Below are 21,097 nucleotides of genomic sequence, written 5' to 3'. Positions count from 1 at the left end.
GTTAATGCTTCAGTGATTAAGTTGGGTAAGATCGCCACCCAGTGGATAACGGAAATATGAATTTGAAGTAGAAACTCCTCAGGGAACGTTTTCTCTTTATTGACGAGATGACTCAACAATATTTATTGAAATTTATCTGGATATCGCCATTAATTTTGCAATTGTAGACAAATTAAAAATGTGATTTAAGACTGTGGTGTTTATTTTCATAAATCATACACAGCAACAGTGGCGCAGTGATACTTATGTAATGCAGTCTGAACCGTGGGTTTACAAGGGTATTTTATCACGACTTAGAATGCGTTTCAACCAATCAGAATGAAGAACCAGAACTGCCCGTTTTATAATAATACTTTTGATGGCATTGAAAAACCTGTGGTGGTTTTCTGTGGCAGGGAAAAAAACGTAAGCCATCAAAATCGAATTTACGCGAGAGGCCCTCGGGCGAAGGAAAAATGCCGGCTGTTGCTTGTTGTCACACGACAGCATGAAGCTTCTGTCATGCTAACACATTAACCCAATAGATCTTATGAAAAACTTTCCATTAATTTACTCGAAGTCAACGAAAATCGAGCAGGACCAAAACATTTTACAGCTGATCGCTGTCAAAAAAGTTCAGCGACGACATCCCAAGGATGACAGCAGTAATGACAGTGTTATTAATATGACAAAGTAAGTGTTTTGATTAATGGCATTAATGTTTATTTTTCAATCAGTGTATACCACTAGTCAACTAAATGAATATAACATGGCAAAGATAAAGGCACATTTATATATTGATTCAAAGGATTTATAGCATTTTGAAAAAAAAAACTTGTCATGGATTTATTGCATTTTTATATATACATTGCATTTTTATATGTTTTTATAACCTAAAGATGCCATGTGAAAGTTTGTAACAGAAAAAGTGATTTTCATCTTGTCACTTTCTTGGTATAGAAAGCACATTTTTACCTAAATTAGTCAAAATTGAATTTTTGTGTTTGGACACTGTTTTTGTAGTGATTTTATCATCTCAATCCATGTTTTGATTTGACAATATGATTTTTTTTGCATATTATGGTAAAAAGCATTTTCAAAAAGAAAACCTCGCTCTATCCAACATGAATCACCACAATGCCAAATTCTTTGTTGGAGCCAGGGGCGCAGTTTTTCTAGGGGCAATTACGCCCCCCCTAAATATCTATACAGTGATGAATGAAAACATATGTACAGTTGACACTTCAACCCCCCACTGTTTAAACCAAATCTATTAACTTAGTTGGAGCCGTTTTGTTCGTTTGAAGAAATTGAGGATAGTTTAATGTGTCAAAAGATTAAAAATTGCTACAAAATTGACCAAATGAATTACACAATGTCTTCACAATGTCATTGAAAAAACATTATTGATTCCTCAATGAATCATTCAGTCTAAGATTTCTTATAAGAATCATTTATTTCCTGACTTTTTATCATCTAAAAAAATTTTTTTTACTACAAGGTTTTTTGGATGTTAAAGGTCCTTAATAGAGCCATTGAGATAAATATGGTTCTTCTATGGCATTGTCAAGCACCTTTATTTTAAGAGTATTGTATCAATATTTGCTGTAAATTTAAATAATTAATTGTGGAGAAATTCCGTTACATACGGATCAGATCAACATGCAGCTTTTTATTCAAACAAAAGTATCACACTACACTAGACTGACATCCTTAAGTGCAATATACACTACCCCACAAAGTTAGTTTTATCCTTTATACCATCTGTACTAGTCACGTCTGTTTTATACTCTTTTATACCCACCAGAGAGCAACGGTAAAATCAGAGGTATAAAGTATCCCGCACCAGGGTCCCATAGATTCAACGTCTCAGCCTCTAACTCACGAGTCCTTCAACCCTCTGGGTCTGCACTGTGCTTTATGTTCACTTTTTCTCATTGCATAAATCTGAGCTGTAATTTTCCTGGCACTGGTTCCTGCTCTCCGTGGGCTCCAAGGTACGAGACGCCCATCTATTTCTCCCATTTCCCCCGAACGTTGATGCCAGACTCAATAAGGGTCTTGCCCCCGCTGCGCATGCCCGTTCCCTTTACCGCACCCCCCCATTAGCTCACTTTTAAGAGCCCCTACCCCCACTCCCCTCTTGCCCTCTTAAATGAGACCCTGCCAGCGGCTGTGAGCTAGGGACCACTTAACTGATTTCTTATGGGAGGGCTTTTGAGCGGGGAGAGGCAATCTGGTGGGTGGGAGCAATGCAGTCAAAATGCACTATTTGCTGTGCTGGCACAACTGTGGGTCTGTGTCAGCTTTGCCAGGTTAATCATTTGGAAACAATTTAATCTGCCTATACAGTGCCTTTTGTCACAGAGCAGGAATCTTATGTTCATCTGTTTCTGTAGCTCAGCAATGTGTTAACAGCACAAAGGTTGTGGGTTTGATGCCCAGGGAGCAAACGCACCGTTTAAAATGTATAGCTTGAATGCACTGTAAGGCACTTTGGATAAAAGTGTCTCTGCCAAATGCATGAATGTAAATGAAGGCAATGATACAACTATTAGCTGGCACATGTAGTAAAACCAAAACATTAATGACACCTATTCTAATCAGCTTTGTTGCGATGCTAGACACGTCCATCTGGTCAGCAACGGTCACTCGTGTCACTGGAAATCGCCAGCTCTCCATTAAAACGAATGGGATTGTGTCGCTGTGTGTCGCTTGTAATGTAAAACAGGGCCTAATACTAAATCCCATACGCACAACGCGACTCGATGCTGCGACCAGTGTTGGGTAAGTTACTCAAAAAAAGTAATTAATTACTAGTTACATCTTCAATCATGTAATTAGATTACTTTACAAGTTACTCACTCCAAAAAAGTATTTAATTACTTACTAATTACTTTCTAAATCCTTTTAGTACATGATACAAGAATAGGCTTGAAATGGCTCGAAAAAATTATATATAAAAGTACATCAATTATTCTGGTCCCACTTTAGGGTCCAATTCTCTCTATTAACTAACTTTTAACTACTTTTGCATCAATATACTCCAACTACTGCTTATTAATAACAAAGAAGTTGTTAATTTTAAGTATTGGTAGAAATGGGGAGGGTTAAGGATGTAGAATAAGGTTTTGCAGAATCAGGCATTAATATCTGCTATTAAGTATTAATAAACAGCCAACATCTCATTAATATTAATGCTAATAATCAACCAGTTTATAATGAGAATTGTAAACTAAAACCATGTTAAATCCACTATTGTATTATAGTATTTAGTTACATCAGAAGTAACTGTAATTACAAGGAAAATAAGAGTAATCCCTTACTTTACTTTTCCAAGGGAAAAGTAATTAAATTACAGTAACTAATTACTTAGTAACTAGTTACACCCAACACTGGCTGCGACACGCAAAGAATGTATCTTTTTCATGTTAATCACAGTTTTTTTTGCATTGAGCAACAGTGGATTTTGTCATAGAAATGTTTTTTTGTTCTGTGATGCACTGTAAAAAATAAAAAGTTGACTTAACTTAAATTTTCAAGGCAACTTGCTGCACAGCTTTTTTGAGTGTTCTCAACTCTTGGATTATGTAGTTCACCTAACTCAATTTACTGAGTAATGTCAACTTACACCAAAAGAGTTGAAACAAATTTCTATGTTTACTCAATTAGTGACTAAGTTGGGTAAAGAGAAATTTAGTATATCCAAATTTAACTAATCTACATGTTTTGGACTGTACACAGAAAGGTCTCATAAACAAAGTCTTTGTCTGACTTAAACCAGAGACCTTTTTGCTGTGAGGCAACAATGATGCGCGCTAACTCATTGTGCTACCCTCTACACTGAACACACACTTCTCAATCATGGTAACAATGAACAAACATAATTCTTTAAAAATTACTCTAAATACAACATATAACTAACATTAACAACATAACAACATAAATAAAGCCAGCAAACATTAAAACAGTCATCTTTTTTAGTGAATATAAACCAAAGAACTGAACATGTCGCAATGCATGCTGGGAACCATTCCGACCATTGTTTTTTTTTAATTGTTCAGATTACTCAGTTTGGCAAGTTGGGTGAACGAATTGGACAAAAACTTATACATCTAAGTCCAGTCAACAAAATAATATTTGTTAGCTGAATGATTATGCTCTTTTCATTCAGTGAACACAAAATAATCAATTGATGCCCTTCAACAAAGAAATCTTTGTTCAAGTTACTTAATGTTCTTTGTTGAATGAACATTTAAAAGTTGGATTTTTTACAGTGTGTTGTGGCTGACCTACACAAAGATCTCATTCGATTAAAGTTTTGTGCATAATAAATATTAATCATCAAACATGGACGAGGACTGATAAGACATTTAAAAGCAGAAATATATAAAAAATCTCAAAGAAAAGCCATAAAAAGCGGAGGGATGTGTCTCTGTAGGTGTATGAGCTCTTTAGATGTGGCGCGAGAGGGCGCACAAATAGTTTTCATTGGCTGTGTGTTTTGTGATTGATTGAATCACGTCATGCCCATTTTCGCATTTAGTATGGACAAACAAATCTCCTATTGCTGGAATCATATTGCAACACGTCTGGTTAGGACAAGGTGTAAGGCGAATCTCTATATTGTTTTCCTCGCTCGCTTTGGATAAAAGCATCTGCTAAATACTTGATGTAAATGAAATCCTTTAAAGAGGTACAAACATCAACTAAAATAAAGACATTACATTTATGCCAAACAAACAAGGCCCATTACAAAAATGTCAATGCACAGACCATTTTTTTTTTAAGAAAGTCAATGAGATAACCTCAGATTTCATGTTGTCTGTAAAGTCACTTGCTCTTGAAATGGTGAAACCACATCATACAGCGACTACTGAAACTGAACTCTCCCTTACACAACCCTAAGGCTAAGCAAGATATTCACATCATATAAATGCACTCCTGAATAACAGGCTGGGTAGTACTGTAGATGGAGAGCCCAATCAGGATCACCTACCAAAAGCAGACACAATCAGCTCCGCATACAAGCTAATCACAGCGAGTGCGACTGTCCACACAAACATCCATCACTACTTTCCCATGTAAATACAGCACGGCATGAAATTAAAGAGGCACGGGCTTTCAAACTCGACCTGGATTACTTACAAGGGTGCATTTTACACACAAACACCATTTGAACGATTTCAAGGTCAAACAGTTGTAAAAACAAAGCTGATTGCGCTCGTGGCATATATCTGCGAGCCAAGTCGTTCACTTCAAAGAGAAATAGACGGACAAGTTAATGTCTTCAGCCCTGTGCTGTATTTCGAGAAACAGAAGTATTTTGGACCCTTTATGGGGAACTTACAGTACTCTTAGCAGCTAAGTGTGAAGAAAAGTATACATTGTTAAGAAAACACAAATAGCTACAGGATGCATACATTTACCATCATCCTCACACAATATGTTCTGCTATCTCTAATTCTCACCGAATAGCATCACTAATATACTGTATCGAAGCAGCTGGGGGAACTCTGGACTTTATTGGGTACAAACTGAGCAGATTCTTGAAACCTTGACAGGTTTACCCAGTCAGCCACCATTAGCGTCTGGACCCTTTGGCAGCCTCTGAACCGTGCCCAGAAGGCCGGCTGCCCATTATTGCCGCTATAACAACACGCTGCCTTTAGGAGACAATAGCATGCTGTATGTTCTCCATCCCCCCATCCACTTAGTGAAAAACAATTGTGAATAGTAAACCTATTAGTTAAACAAGATAATCCCTTTTTTTCTAGGACCAACTGGACACACAATGAAACCAGAAGTGTACTCACTATTTTGCAGGGGGTTGCATAAAGTAGGCTAATTATTATTTTATTTTATTACCAGGTTGCCCAATGTCCTCACTGACACTCTTCCAAACTAGGTCCTTTTTATTCCTGTCTCTATAGAAATAAGAACTTGTGTCGTATAGCTCCGGGTGACTGCCTATGGACAATATCAAGCGTTCCTTCAGGTTGAATGAGTGACTCCGGGCGCCACAGCAGCAAGCAGGCTCCTGATTGGTTGACGCGGCAGTTCAAATTTTTCAACTCGGGCGTCAGCTGCAAATTCACGTCAAACGTAGGGCTGGACGATATGGCCAAAATTGTTATCGACGGTATACTTCTACATTTCGGTCGATACGGTATAAATCCGATATCGTATGAATGTTGAAAAAGCCTTGAGATAAACTGCAAAGAATGCCCTACAAATGCCCTAGATACAAACTTCTAAACAACTGAATTTACTAAGTCTATGAAGCCTCCTCCTACAAAACTATGTTTTTTATTTCTATTTATTCTATTTTATTTCTAAAATTAACTGTTAACGCACTGTCAAATAATCAGACTATGCACAAAAAGCACCATTTGCGCGTACCGCGGCAGGCATTCAGTTCGCGCCATTCGTGCGAACTAGATGCAGGAATGAGGCGGAATCGTGTCTTTCGCGCCGCGCCAAAAGTCTCATTCGCACCGTGAGACCTCCAGACGCACGTCAACGCGTCTTCACGTTGACTTAAAATTGAAACCACTCGCGCTTTACGCCTCTACCACGGCTGGTCTAAACGCAGCATTACTTACCGCATGCAACTCATGACCCGGTTGGGACTTTTCAATGAAATCCAGTGCATTAAACACACATGCAAAACTCCGCTGCTACCTCCAATAATAAACTATATCCATTGTTTCCATAAGGCTGGCTTTCTTCTCCTTACACCCAAAAACACACTACTTCTTTCATGCCATTGTTGTGTTTTGAAATTAAACAAAGCTGTCGCGTGATGTGATGTTTGTGAGTTCTAGCGTCTCCCGCTGATTGACGGGTGGGCGGGGTTTTCCGGGGGAAAGTGCCCATAAAAAGAAGTGACACGTATAGAAACCTCTGAAACGTCGGCTGGACCCGTAATCGAAAAAAACTTTCCGAAACTTGTACGAACCCTGGCGAAGTGCATTCGGCACAGAAATACTCTAATAAGTCAGAATGCATGAAATACCATCGAACCACCCCTTTAATAAATATTAAATTTGTTTAGATATTTTTTGCACGCACTGCCAATTTCCACCTGTAACAAGTACACAATTGCTTTATGACCTTTATATTATGGCAATCATTTTGATGAGCACTACACTTACTATAAATATAGACTAAACACAGCGTAACACAGCATCATGACATTTTCTCAAACATTTTTCTTTCTATGTTAACTGTGTGTGTTCAAGCACGGCTACGCAATGTTGCTTGTTTCAGCTGTGTGTTAGCTCATCGTTCCTTCATGACATCATCATCCGACAATGCCTCCATTCATACAGATGTTGCTTACAAAACATGGATTCAGATTCTTTTGCTGCAGACAGAGACACACACACACACACACACACACACACACACACACACACACACACAACGGCAACATGGTGTCTCTTCTGCACACACTGTAAAAAATGATGTCAAATCAACATATATTTTTATTTTACTGAGATGAACAAGTTCAACATGTTTTTGTAAGTTATGTCAACTTATGATTTGACTAATTGAATTGACTTGCAAAAGCAAGCTGTTTCAACTTCATGCTGCATTTTTTTACAGTGCAGGACCATGTGACTATCACCTTACAGTTAAAGAGAAACTATGCCCTGACTGAAACAGATTATACAGGCTCAGTACAGTCAAAAATGACACACAAAATTACAAAAAAGTTACATACAGTACACTGTAAAAAATTATTTGCCACCTTAAATTTTCCACCTTAAAAGTAATTTCCACTTATTTTTATTTATCTTGACAAAAAATGAGTTGCAACTTATAAAATATAGTTTAAAACAGTCAATTTAAATAATAATAAGTTAAGATGACTTCTAAATTCGAGTTTTTACAGTAAAATTATCTCTTAAGTTTATTCATAGAGTGATTCTCATCTATTTGGAAATTCACAGGTCCACGTTTTAAAAAAGACATTCTTTATAATATAAATGTGATAATAAAGTAAGTTTTCACTGAACTGTCTGCATAAATTTTTAACATTAGATGTGCCCTGCGAATGAATGCAGGTTGGATTACACAACTCCGAATTCCAGCGCTCGCATAAAAACTTTACATCACTTTGATAGCTGTATCACTCTGTGAAATGTTTCTTTAAGAAAGGTTTCTTTTTTCACTGCTCAAGTAAGAAAAAAAAGAGTACATTTATACCATGCCAAGGATTATGTCATCTGCACAGCGTGTGCCAGCGCGAGGGCCGGCGGAGAAACAGAGCAGGAACGTATACCATTGTTTACCTCGTAAAAAACGTACTACCTAACGCGAGGCTTAGTGACACATTTATCATCTTGGTAACAAAGTAAACAGCAGATAATTACACCTGATAAAACAAAGAACCACAGTTTATTTTAAACTGTCACTTGGACGATTTGTCAAAGGAACATTTCAACATAGGAAATCATGGATTTTTATGTTCATGTGTAGAACCACATTGTGCCATATTGTGTAGAACCTATAATCATGCTTTAGCACCACTTATGGTTCTACAGAGGTGCTATGTAGCGCTAAAAATGGTTCCCTTATGATAATGAGCTTTTAGTACTATTTAACACAATTATGTCATCAAAGTGTGTATATGACTCGGAGTGTATGTCATCAAAACCGGTATATGACTCTTTCTTCAGTGAAACACAAAAGAAGATATTTCAAGATAGGACTTAGTGGTTTTGCAACCGAAAAATGGAACTCAATGGGGGCAATTGTTGTTTGGTTACCAATATTTTATTTTGTGTTTTGCAGAAGAAAGAAATTCATACAAGTTTAAAATGGCATGAGTGTAAGTAAATAATAAAATATTTTTTTACTTTTGGGTGAACTTAAGTAAAAAAAACTTTTTTTTTTTACAAAATAAGAGTAATGTAATATCTGTGAATGTCACCTCTTGTAATGCAAAAAAACTGCTAGAAAATGAGAAATTTGTGAGACAAATGCTTAATAGATGTAAACAAAGTCAATAAACCAATGCAAATATTGTGTGCACTTTCAAGGCAGTGGTTCCCAAACTTGGGGGGGTGCGCAAAAGAGTGCAGGGGGGCCTAGTTTTAAATAAGGAATAATTGACGACGGGCCGTTGAATTATAAGAAAATAATGCACATCCAAGATGGTAATGCGGCACGAAGCGGAGTGTTGTTACATCGTGGGTGTGCATTCTTTTCTAATATTACAAAGGACCGGAGTCAATTATTCCACAGTTACCACAAACATTGCTTTGGTGCCTATTTTAAGACATTTGACAGGTTAGCAGTTTACAGAAAAATAATCAACACCCATGGAACATTTCAGAATACAGCATTCAACAGACCCGTGGTATAAGACATTTTATAAAATACATACATTTCTTAAAAATAAATTCTGTTTAATTAAACCTAAAAATAAGGCTACTAACCAACAGCACTACATTGAATAATGTATTATGTTTTGTTTAATTCAAATGTAAAGTTTGTGTTAGTTTTATGTCATAAATGTTCTTTGGGGGTGGGCACTAGGGGCACATGCCAAAAAGTTTTAATTAATGTTAAACACTTCTTTATATTATTTAAACAAATTAGGTTACACCCACTAAATGAATAAATTATTTTAATAAATTATGGGTCACCATGTTAGTATTTTTTTCCTCTGTACCAGACTCAGAGAATCATTTCATTAGTGTTATACTAACATACTGGAAGAAAAAAGGGTCATCTCCAAACTGTTGCCACAAAATTAAAGACCATTGTATATCCCTGTATGCTGTAGCATTAAAACTTGTCATCAATGGAATTATAGGACCTATCCATGCCCATTAATGCCCACATACAGTAGGGGAGAGCAGGGGCGAAAGTACCATTTTTCAGAAAAACTTAATTTTAAAAGATAATGTTATAGACAGCGATATATTTTTGCTGTGGTCAATAACTCACAAGTGTGGTCTATCAATACCAGGTGGAATTTTGTAAAAATGTAAAACGACTTCAGTACAATTTCACTTTGAACATAAGTAGTGAATTGTCACTATCGACCCCACCTGCAGGGACGTAAGTAACACAACAAAACAAGATTTTTGTGTTACACGTGTTTCTTTTAAATATACATGAATATGACCATGTTGATATTTAACTGCAAACATTTTGTAATTTATCTTTGTAAAAAATAATGAAATTACATTTTAATTTTAAATTTCAGTTTTATCAAATGTTTCAAAAGCAACCAACAGTACACTGTAAAAAATACTTTGCTGCATTAAAAATTTTTGTTGAATCAACTCGGATTTACAAGTCATTTCAACTTACTATTATTTATCTTGACTAGAGATGAGTTGTAATAACTACAGGTGAGTTGTTATAACTTATAAAATTAAGTTGACTTTTCTCAACTATATTTTATAAGTTGTGACAACTCATCTCTGTTGACATGACTTGTAAATCTGAGTTGATTTAACAAAAATTTTTAAGGCAGTTAAGTATTTTTTACAGTGTAGAAACTTAAATTGTTGTGAATAAAAAAAATTTTCAACAGTTTCAACACTATGAAAATGAAATTAAATATAATATAAATTTTTAACATATACAACAACAGCTGGACAAAAGTAACAAGTGTTACTTTCGTCCTGACAGGATCTCCTCACATTTAAACACGATTTACTTTCATTTTGAAAACTCAGAGAAGTGAAACTTCAGGATGTGTTAGAGCAGTGGTTCCCAAACTTTTTCAGCGTGCGGCCCCCCTTGTGTACGGTGCATTCCATCGCGGCCCCCCAAAGAAAATAAGTGACAAAAAACTGTTCTAAAACTCAACATTTTAATAAAAAAAACCATTAAATTATACAAAAAAGTAGTGCTTTTGGCTAGTAGCCTTATCTTTTTAGGTTTAATTACACAGAATTCATGATAAATTAATGTATTTCAAAAAATGTCATAAAACTGGGGCCCCCCTGGCACCATCTCGCGGCCCCCCAGTTTGAAAACCACTGTGTTAGAGCACTAAATAACCTGTAGATTGATCAGTACTTTAACACATAAAATGGGTTATAAGCAAAAAATGACCGCTTTAAGAGTTTACGTCTCATGGTTGAAAACACCTTTCTGGATTTACACGCGGAAAACGGTGAGTAAATGACGCAGTATTTGTCATGTCTGTCAGGGGTTGTGTGCTAAAGATGCTGTCATAGTTTGAGATGCAAATGTTATCAGGGCTCTGAGAATATTGCTTTGTTATTTTCGCCCCGGTTCTCCCCTTATTCTATGTATAATTGCATTTCCAGTATTTCACATATTACTATACGTCTATATTTATTTACAGCTCAAATATATTATGTCAATGTTTTAAATGTATTTTTACAAAGCTTATATATACTTTAATCATGTGACCACCCAAAACTCAGGGACTTTTTTATGAAACATCCCAAAACAGGAAGAGAAAGTGGATCCGCATTATGTTTGACAGGGTTCAGCTGGCACATCCACAGGCCTTTTCCTCTCCCTGATAACAGCGTGTTTGGACTTCCTTTTCCACAGACACAAAAACTTTCATCTCTTAAGAGCAGATCGAGTGAGCCGTGGAAAAAACGGCTTTCCCAAACGACCACATGAACAATCGCTCGGTTACGTGAGATAAATACTATGCCTGTCTATGAAAATATTTCAGATTAGATGGAAGCGAGCGAGAGTAACGTCCTTATTGACACAAACCTCACTCCCACCCCTGAGCTGCTACATCTGCCCAACGCATCGAACAACTGGATATCTGAAACGTATAATCAGTGACTTCATTAATAATAAATATTCTGCTTCTCGGCCCGAGAGCAAAACAGCCACAAACACAAGAGAGTTCTCATCCACATCTGGCTCGAGATAAATGACACCTTAACCACAGAGTATAAAGACAGCGAGGCACTCTGCAAAGCTGCACTATGTGTGTGTGTGATGCACTGACAGACGTCCCGTGGGAACAAAAGCACTTTTAGCAGATTTTTTTTCTTTCACCAGAGACCCCCCGGCCCACCACAAAATCAATTTGGCTTCATTGGCCAAAGAGCACACCCAGATGTACACTGATCCAACATACTATCTCTTATATCTCACAGCATACTCTTGTTCTCACATACACACTTTCCTCTCTCTCTCTTTTTCTCTCTTTCCCTCTCTCTCTCGTGAGGGTTGGGTATGGGGTTACAGTGGGGGTGAAACTTCCCATTTGGAGTAAGTCAACATATCTATATAATGAGATTAGGGCTGGATCTCCACACTGGGGTTGTGTTAGGTTGGGCTAGGCCATATGGGGGACACATGGCTATGTTCACCCAAAAACAGGTCACCTGATAACAACCGTCAAAATGATCTGACCTGGATGGGCGTGGATGCCACGGTACAGTAATCCTGACAAAAGAGAAACCTTGAGGTCAAGATCTCGGGTGAAGGAAGACTTAAGATGTTGGCAGCTTTACAGTACACGCCGAGAACGGCAAAAAAAGTGTTTTGTTGCGTACTTGCATTCTTACGCGTAATTGAATTAGCCGTGATCCAAAAGCAGGGTGACCCATGTTAAATTCTTTCTATACGAGTGTTTTAGTGACTCTTTGAAAGCCTAATACGAGCGGTTTCATGTGTCGGAGCCAAAAAAACGGAATTTATAATTCAATTACAATCAGGGCCGAGAGAGACGGGAGAGGGGGGATGTGCCTGGAGTCCAGCCAAGGGACAGATAAGACTGCACATTAAAGTAATATTATGCTCCCCCTGCCCGTTACCATGGGGACGGGCGAAAGGATTAAAAAATACACAGGGCGATCAATCTCCAGCGGGTCGGAGAGAAGGAGAGAGAGTTAAGTGCTCTTCGAACGCTCTTCCCACCATCACAATCATCACTCATGCTTTGACACAGACTCTCTCTCTCTCTATCTCTCTCTTTCTTTCGTTCTTTTTCTCTTTCTGTCTTTGATTTCGTATTGTTTTCTCTGTTCATCTCGTTCTCTTCCTTTCTTTGAAATCTCCCCGCTTCCCTCTTTCTCTCAGGGTGAAATAATTAACTCCCTCCTGAGTCCGATTTCCGAATCCACAAATTGCAGATTATTATGTGGTAGAATTAGTGGATTATAATCTAATTACTGTATCTGTCTTCCTGATCCACTCTTTACTATGAAGTTGAAATAAAACGCTTAAGCAGCCACATGGTTAAATGGAAACTATCCAAATCCAGGCAGATGGATGTAACTGCCCTAAACTAGTTCACCCGAAGCATTTAGTCACTTACTCATCCGCATGTTGCAACTAAACCTGTATATAATATACGGCACGTCAAAGGTTTATTGTAACTTTTTAGCTAAAGTTCCCACTGTTCCCATTTACTTGTATTTTAGGAAAAATAATTTTTTGCTATATATCCTACACTGTAAAAAACGTTCGGCCCAATGTTTGGGTAAAACGTAGACCAGGGGATCTTGGATAAAACCACTATGGATAAAACAATCTGGGGGGCTAATATTTTAATATTTTTATTAAGGCTGTCAAAAGATTAATCACGATTAATCGCATACAAAATAATATATATATATATTTAGATTTGTATATATTTTATCTTATATATAGATTGAAAAAATATTTACATACATAATCTTTTTTTTAAATGTATACATGTATGTATTTATATACAAATTACACATAGTGCACACACATATATTATGCAAAAACACTTTTTTTATATGCGATTAATCGTGATTAATCTTTTGACAGCCCTAATTTTATAGTGTAGCCTACTTAAAACTTGCACTTGTTGATTTTATTTTATTTTACTTGTTGATATGTTTTATCATTATTATTAACAAACATAAAAGAAGCCAAGCTTATATAAAAATTGAGACTATTAATAGAACGTGTTTGGCGGGCAACTCACAGACGCCGTGCAGGCAACCTGGCACCATATTGAAGACCACTGACGTGGACAAATACACCCGTTAAATGAATCTAAAATTAGCCAACCATGGGTAGAACCGACCCCACATTTTTTACAGTGTAGGATATTGTAGGATAAAAGGTATTGACGTGCCATATATTAATGTACTATAAAGAGATTGGGAGCAGAGGGCAATAACAATTAAAGCAATTAAAACATCTCTTAATAAAAAACACTGCAGCGCTTCTCTCTGGCTCTCTCTCTCTCTCTCTCTCTCTGTGAGCTTTGACTGTCTGCTTTGTTTTTCATGAGATCACTGCATCTTGAGCTAGTGCTAACAAGCAGTACAAGTGTTTGTGAGGGACATCAAGATATAGATCGGACCGTGTAACATACACAGCAGTATAAGAGAGAAACACTGTATGTGTGTCCATACACTGTACACATGTTTTTCCACAATAGAAAGAGAGGAAAAGTATTTTTGTGTTTATCTTATACGGGTGAGTAGTTTCATAACAACAACAGAAGATAAAAACTCAAATCAAATCATATAGTGCAGCCAAGCAGAGAAATATGCAAGTATGAGTAACATGTGTGTGTTTGTGTGTACGTGTGTGTGTGCGTGACTCCAAAGCCCCACAGATTGACTCACCAGTTTCGCCTCAGAGTGCATGGGGGGGATGTGGGGCGAGGGGCATGAGCTGCTGTGAGTGGGGCCCTGCATGCCCATCATGTTGGAGCCCATAGACATTTGCCTCTCCATCTAAAGCCGCAAAAGTAAATGAAAAAAAAAAAAACGCATGAAGAGCAAGAAACAACTATAATCTGGCAAATAACATTATTTATTTAAACATGTTATCTGAAAATAAAGTGTTATGGTGTGTTTGAGCATGCCCACATTAAAAAAATTACTTAAAGTACATGTTTTTTATTCTAAAATAATTAGGCCTTTTATTAAAGTTATCACATGAAGAGGTCAGATGCCACCTCCGTCAAAAATTAGATAATGATATTGATCAAATATTCTCAGCAGCACGTATAGATGTTTCATCAGACGCACGTGCGGTGACGCAATTACGCGTCTGGTCCGAACTTTACTTCCGGTTTCTGTTTCTTTAATGGTCTGACTAGTTGCTAAACTGAACTCTTTAACAAATACCTCGTAGAAAATAACAAATGTTTTGGTTTCCTAGGTAATCTATGTGTTGTTTTTTTGCTTGTTATATAAATAAACTAAAATAATGACTTTGTTGTTATTTATTCTTAGCAGAGTCTACCGGAAGTTACGTGTTTTCCACAAAAGCCGCTTGTTTATGTTATTACTGCTGAAACCGTCTATATGTTCATCAAATACCTTTGCTTAAATCTGCATCGACATTCAGAAATACACTGTTGTTGTCAGAATACGCTTAACGCCACGTCAACTTTGTAAACTTGTCTATGTGTACGAAAGATAAATTAGATCAACGATGGCGTGCAAAACGATCGAGGACCATATACGACCATGAGTCCCTTGTGAGTACTTCCTGAATACAACCTGTTTGCGGCAGTCACACAGACCACAACTCCCCCTAATGTGTGTTTCAGTTTTTTCAATTTTACATTCTGACTTACTTTCATTATTTGCAATGTTTCAAATTGTATCTTTAGTGATTTTGCATGTTCAAAAAAGTCGATTTTTTTCCAGAAGTAGAAGGTTTTTGCAACAAAAGTTAGAGCAGTTAGAGGGGTTTGCAGCGAAAGTGACATTTGTTAACTAACAATGAAGTGACATTTGTGAAAATAAGGCATTTCAATTACAAACTAATAACCTTTTCATTGGCATGAAAGTGAAATGACAAAATCTAAACAAACGAATTTACAAAAAACATGACAGATGCACTTAGAGGTTTTGCATCTGAACTCGTCACATCTCCTTAAAAATAAAAATTGTCATAGTATTAACAAATTTATTAACGTGTGATTATTGCAACACGCAATTTCTGACCCTATGACTGAGACGCAGCCTTAAACAGTCATCAAATGTCTCAAATGATCTTTATTTGTACGTTTTTTTGAGAGGTGTACCCTCCTAAATGCTTAAGTAATATACAAAGGATGCGTGTCTGAGATTAAGAATTAGAAATAAAGTGCAGGACTTGCTTGATTTTAAATAGTTATTAAGAGATATAAATGTATTAAAGAAAGAAAAAAGTTTAACATGAATTGATATTGTTTTTGACTTTGTGTGTGCCAAATCTTTTAGTTTCACCAGTGATTTTAAGGTATGGATGCTGTGATTTTGTTTTTGAACGTTAAAAAATCTTTAACTTTCACTATATAATAATAAACATACATTGCGTGAAGCATCCATATTTGTTGATGCCCATGTTGATTAGAGAATAAAAAACTAGTAAAGATAGAACAGATAAAAATGTGATATTAAGTTGCGTTTAATCACAATTAACTCATGACAATCACGCGATTAATCTAAATTAAATATTTTAATCAAATGACAGCCCTAGTATTTATCTCTTATTATTGTGTTTATGTAAACGTGTTAGGGTGTAAAAAATAGTTACATTTTCACATTTACTCAAATTGGCTGCGCAAGTCGACGTAATATTTAAAATTTTGATTAAGTTAATCAATTGCAACTTGATTATGTAAGTTTAAGTAACATAAAAACATGTATAAAAGTGACTTACTGATTAAATCATTAGTATAAATTATCCTTTTACGTAAAGTCTATCCTCATTCTAATCCTCACTTAGACAGGAAGGTAAACGTGCATGCATATCGGTGTATCTCTCACTTATATTAGCACAGCAGTCAGAGACAAGCGTAGAGAGGAAACAACTGCAAAAGTGTGAAGATTAAAATTAGACTATAAACAAGATGACACATTTCACCAGTGATCGGAACCGCACTGCCTTATGGATGTGTCTGTATGCAGAGCTGTTTATTCAGTAGGCCCCAATTACCTCAATGTGACAAAAATCTGAAAGTTAATTTAAGATGCACTTTCAGGTGAAATACTGCGGTGCATTTAATGTGGGTGCAAAAAAGCCTGTTACTAAAACCCAAGCCTTCCGAGATCTACCTCTGACCCCCCTTTCCAACCAACAGCAGGGTGAAAGCGCAGCGGTCCGTAGTAATTATTGGAGGAATATTTAGTTTAAAAATATCACCCCACGCTGCACCCCTTTCCTGGGACGTCAATCGAGAGTAAAAAAACGTCCCGTTTTAATTTAATCAACTCTGTGCTTTTACTTCCATAGTTGACATGGGCTGGCTCGTGTTACAATGAGAACATGTGTTGTGTCATTAGAACCCTGATATGGGCAGCACACATGCACTCCTTCCTCTAGCTGCGCTCGCACTTTTATTGACATTTCTGAAATAGTATTAAAACAGATTGAGCTTTAGTAGAAAATTACACCTCTGCTGATGGGTTTCCTGATAAAACAGCCACCGATACGGGCTACATTACTGGGAAAGACATTAATTGATAGCAGACTGCTGAGAAATCTCTTTGAGCGGTTATGAAAAGGTACGTTTGCGTGCGTCGGTGTGTGTATTAATGTGCTGAAGGGAAATGAAAATGCACTGTGTGTATTTGTGTGTGTGGATGCTGATGCTCTCACAGGCATTAAAACAGCCGACGATCCTTGCATAGTGGGGTCAGGCAGTGTGCCAGGCATAGATGCTGGTAGTGGCTGTCGCTGTCTGTTCCTCAGGTGCAATAAAGAGGAAAGTGAACCAGGCACTGGCCTAAAAGAAACAGAAAGAAAAAGTGAGATTAAGTCATTTCAACAAATGAAAGTTTCAGTTTTCAACTGACGTCAATAATGCTAAACATCTGACATTTTTAGAAATTTATATCATGAATTCAGTTCCCATTTTGGTTTGTCATAGTTCCAAAGAGTTTCAGTGCTTTATTTTGTCTTTCTCAAGAAATCGTCACGGACTGTCAGACATCCACAGAGAGGCACAATGAATTTCCCAGCTAGACGTAGTTTGCTGGAAGATCTCTATGGAGGTTTACTGGCTCTTAAGCTGATCAAATCCTGCGTGCTTCAATGAAAGTGTGGATGTGGTGAAATAAAATTTAACATATTAGCTTTCTACAAAACTCAAAAGTCTATATTATGTTTGAAGAAAATTCAAAGTATATGCACTGATATATAGGCCAATAATTGTTATCTGTCAATAAAAGCATTTTTTTCACACAATCGGCTGATATACCCTTACAAAAATTAACCATGGTTTTAATGTGGTAGAAGTGTAGTAACCATGTTTTTTTGGTGTATTGATTACTACCATGCTGGTTTTTAAAAACCATGGTTGTCAAAACCATGGTTGTTTTGTGGTTACCATGGTTTTACTACAATAAACTGTAGTTTAAATTCAACTTAATTCTCGTAAGGGTATCCTTTCAATCAAAACAGGAAAATGCAACGAATTTACTCTGTTTATAGAAAATATAAAGAAACTACATTTAGTATCACTAGTTTAATGTTCAATATTAAAAGATTAATACATTTTCTTAAAAAAAATCCAGATAATTTACTCACCACCATATCATTCAAAATGTTGCTGTCTTTCTTTGTTCAGTCGAGAATAAGTTGTGTTTTTTGAGGAAAACATTCCAGGATTTTTCTCATTTTAATGGACTTTAATGGACCCCAACACTTAACAGTTTTAATGCAGGTTAAAATTGCAGTTTCAAAGGACTCTGGACGGTCTCGAACGTGGCATGGGGGTCTTGTCTGGCGGAACGATTGTCATTTTTGGCAAGAAAAATAAAGGATATGCACTTTTAGACCACTACTTCACGTCTGTGTGACACGTGACCTCATGTAATGCGTCATCACGTCAAGAGGTCATGGAGGACGTATGCGAACCTACGCCCCAGTGTTTACAAGTGTGGAGAAAGAGGACCGTTCCGACGTTGTTGTATGTCGAATGATACTAATTAATGTCTTTGTGTCAGTTTATTGTTTAAAATGGTCCACAAATGTGCGTTTCATATATGTAACACGTGACCTTTCCACGCCATTACGAAATTACGTAAGGTTATGCTGGCTCGTCACACAGCCGGAGGAAGAAGAAATGTTGTGGTTTAAAAGTGCATACAAATATTTTTCTTGTCAAAAATGGCAATCGTTTCGCTGGATGGGACCCTTGTGCATCGTTTGGGATCGTTTAGAGTCCTTTGGGTCTGCAATTTTGAATTGCATTGGGGCTGTTACGTGTTGGGGTCCATTACAGTCCATTAAAATGAGAAAAATCCTCAAAAAACATAATTTCTTTACTGAATAAAGAAAGACATCAACATTTTGAATGACATGGTGGTGAGTAAATTATCTGGATTTTCTTTAAGAAAATTGACTAATCCTTTAATGTTCACTATATGAATAAATAACATTTAGAAAATGTAATCTTCAGAATTTAGTTAATTTATACCGCGGGCCTGTTGAATGCTTTAGGGTGTTTTTTTACACATATAGTTCATTTTAAAAGAACCAAACCCAGTTCACTTAAAGTGAACCAGAAAAGGCACTAGCCGAATGTGACCTCAGTCCTTTTGGTGTTCACAATTATAGTGGACTCAAAAGAAGACCCAGTTCTTTTTCAGAACTGAAGTGATCTCAGACCCTTTCTTGTTAACATCACAACTTCATAAGAATTCAGAGCCCAGCATTCTGTGCAGCAGTTAATTTTGATACAATGTCAAAATGACACGAAGTATTGGGGGTAACGCATTACAAGTAACGCGCATTACGTAATAATATTACTTTCTGAAGTAACGAGTAAAGTAACGCATTACTTTATTTGAACACATTAATATTTGAGTTACTTTTAAAAAAAAGTAATGCAAGTTAATTTTTAATTTAAAAATAACATAATGTACTGAATTAAACATATTAACATAGAATTATGCACTTTGGGCGCCTGAGCAAGAACTGCCCAACTGCTCGGGGGCATTTGGAGGGCTCAAATGAACTAGGTGTGAAAACACCTAGTTCCATGAGTGTTGATTATTTTTTTCTGTAAACCGCATGCTTAATTTGTCAAATGACTTAAAAATAGGCACCAGAGCCATGTTTGTGGTAAACCTGGTATAAGCGGAATAACTGACTCCGGTTCTTTGAATTATTTGAAAATACTTCGCATCGTGCCGCATTACCACCTTGGGTGTGCATTATTTTCTTATAATTCAACGGCCCGTCGTCAATTATTCCTTACATAACCATCAAACTATCAGTATCATCATCAGCAGTTATCAGTCTGGATTATCTGCTACCTGTATCAGTGGAAAAATATCATATCGTTGCATCTCTAGTTTAAAGTTATACTTCACCCAGAAATGAAGTCAGTAAATATTCACTTGTCCTCATGTCATTTTAAACCTGTATGCTGTTATTTTTCTTATTGAACATAAAAGTTAATATTTTTTAGGAATCATTATGAAGCAAATGCCAATGACCCAAACCTTACTTTTAAGAGCATTGAAATAACAATGCCGAAGGTCATGGGTTTGACACACATACCTATAAAAATGTAATTCAATCTGAAAATCTTCACCGTAAAAAGCCATTCACACTATACACCCTTTAACAGCCCACGTGATCAAATAGCCTGCATGCGCATCTTGGCAACAGAAGTGGTGTTTTTCCCATTGGTTCTAACTTGGTAGCAACTCAGAAAGTTAAAACGGTTTCCCAGCATCAAAATGTCTGGTTGTTGCGTTTGGTTGCACTAATACAATATACGTATATATGGATCTGGCCACTTTATATTTGGGCATCTGCTAACGTCTTCTATCCACTCCACTATAGTACACGGTGTTGAAATAGTTGATAAGTCAACTTTTTAAAATAACTTTCTCTGTCTGTGTTGCTTAACTGCTGATTTTTGCCATACTTCCGTTGCCAAACTGTGCGTGCATACGTTGCCACGTCATTATTGTGTACAAACAGTAAAAGGGTTTATAGATATTTATAAAAAAATTAAATCAAAATTAAAGAGAATAGCGGGGGTTTACATCACTCTACTGTAAAAAAGTAAAAAGTTAGATGAAACATTACTTCAATTGGTAACACCTAAAAATGAGTCATGAGCAAGCAACACACACAAAACATTATCCACTTTCTCTGGATAACTTATGAATCACCACGTTCATGTCGTTTACATTATTTGCAC

General features: G+C 36.6%; 1 protein-coding gene across 2 annotated transcripts in view; it reads right to left on the bottom strand.

Moving 5' to 3' along the window:
• creb5b (cAMP responsive element binding protein 5b) overlaps positions 1 to 21,097 on the bottom strand; it is an 80,352-nt gene that overhangs the window by 19,495 nt on the left and 39,760 nt on the right. For both annotated transcript variants that reach the window (XM_055211771.2, XM_055211772.2), the window contains exons 6-7: positions 17,536 to 17,662; positions 14,562 to 14,672 (exon numbers count right to left, since the gene is read on the bottom strand). In XM_055211771.2, coding sequence (XP_055067746.1) covers positions 14,562 to 14,672; positions 17,536 to 17,662 — 238 coding nt within the window. The remainder of the gene's footprint in view (positions 1 to 14,561; positions 14,673 to 17,535; positions 17,663 to 21,097) is intronic.

Source organism: Misgurnus anguillicaudatus, chromosome 10 (assembly GCF_027580225.2).
Source record: "Misgurnus anguillicaudatus chromosome 10, ASM2758022v2, whole genome shotgun sequence".
NCBI classification, from domain to species: Eukaryota; Metazoa; Chordata; class Actinopteri; order Cypriniformes; family Cobitidae; genus Misgurnus; species Misgurnus anguillicaudatus.
Note: the sequence above shows the minus strand (reverse complement) of the source record. Positions and strands in the feature narration are given on the sequence as shown.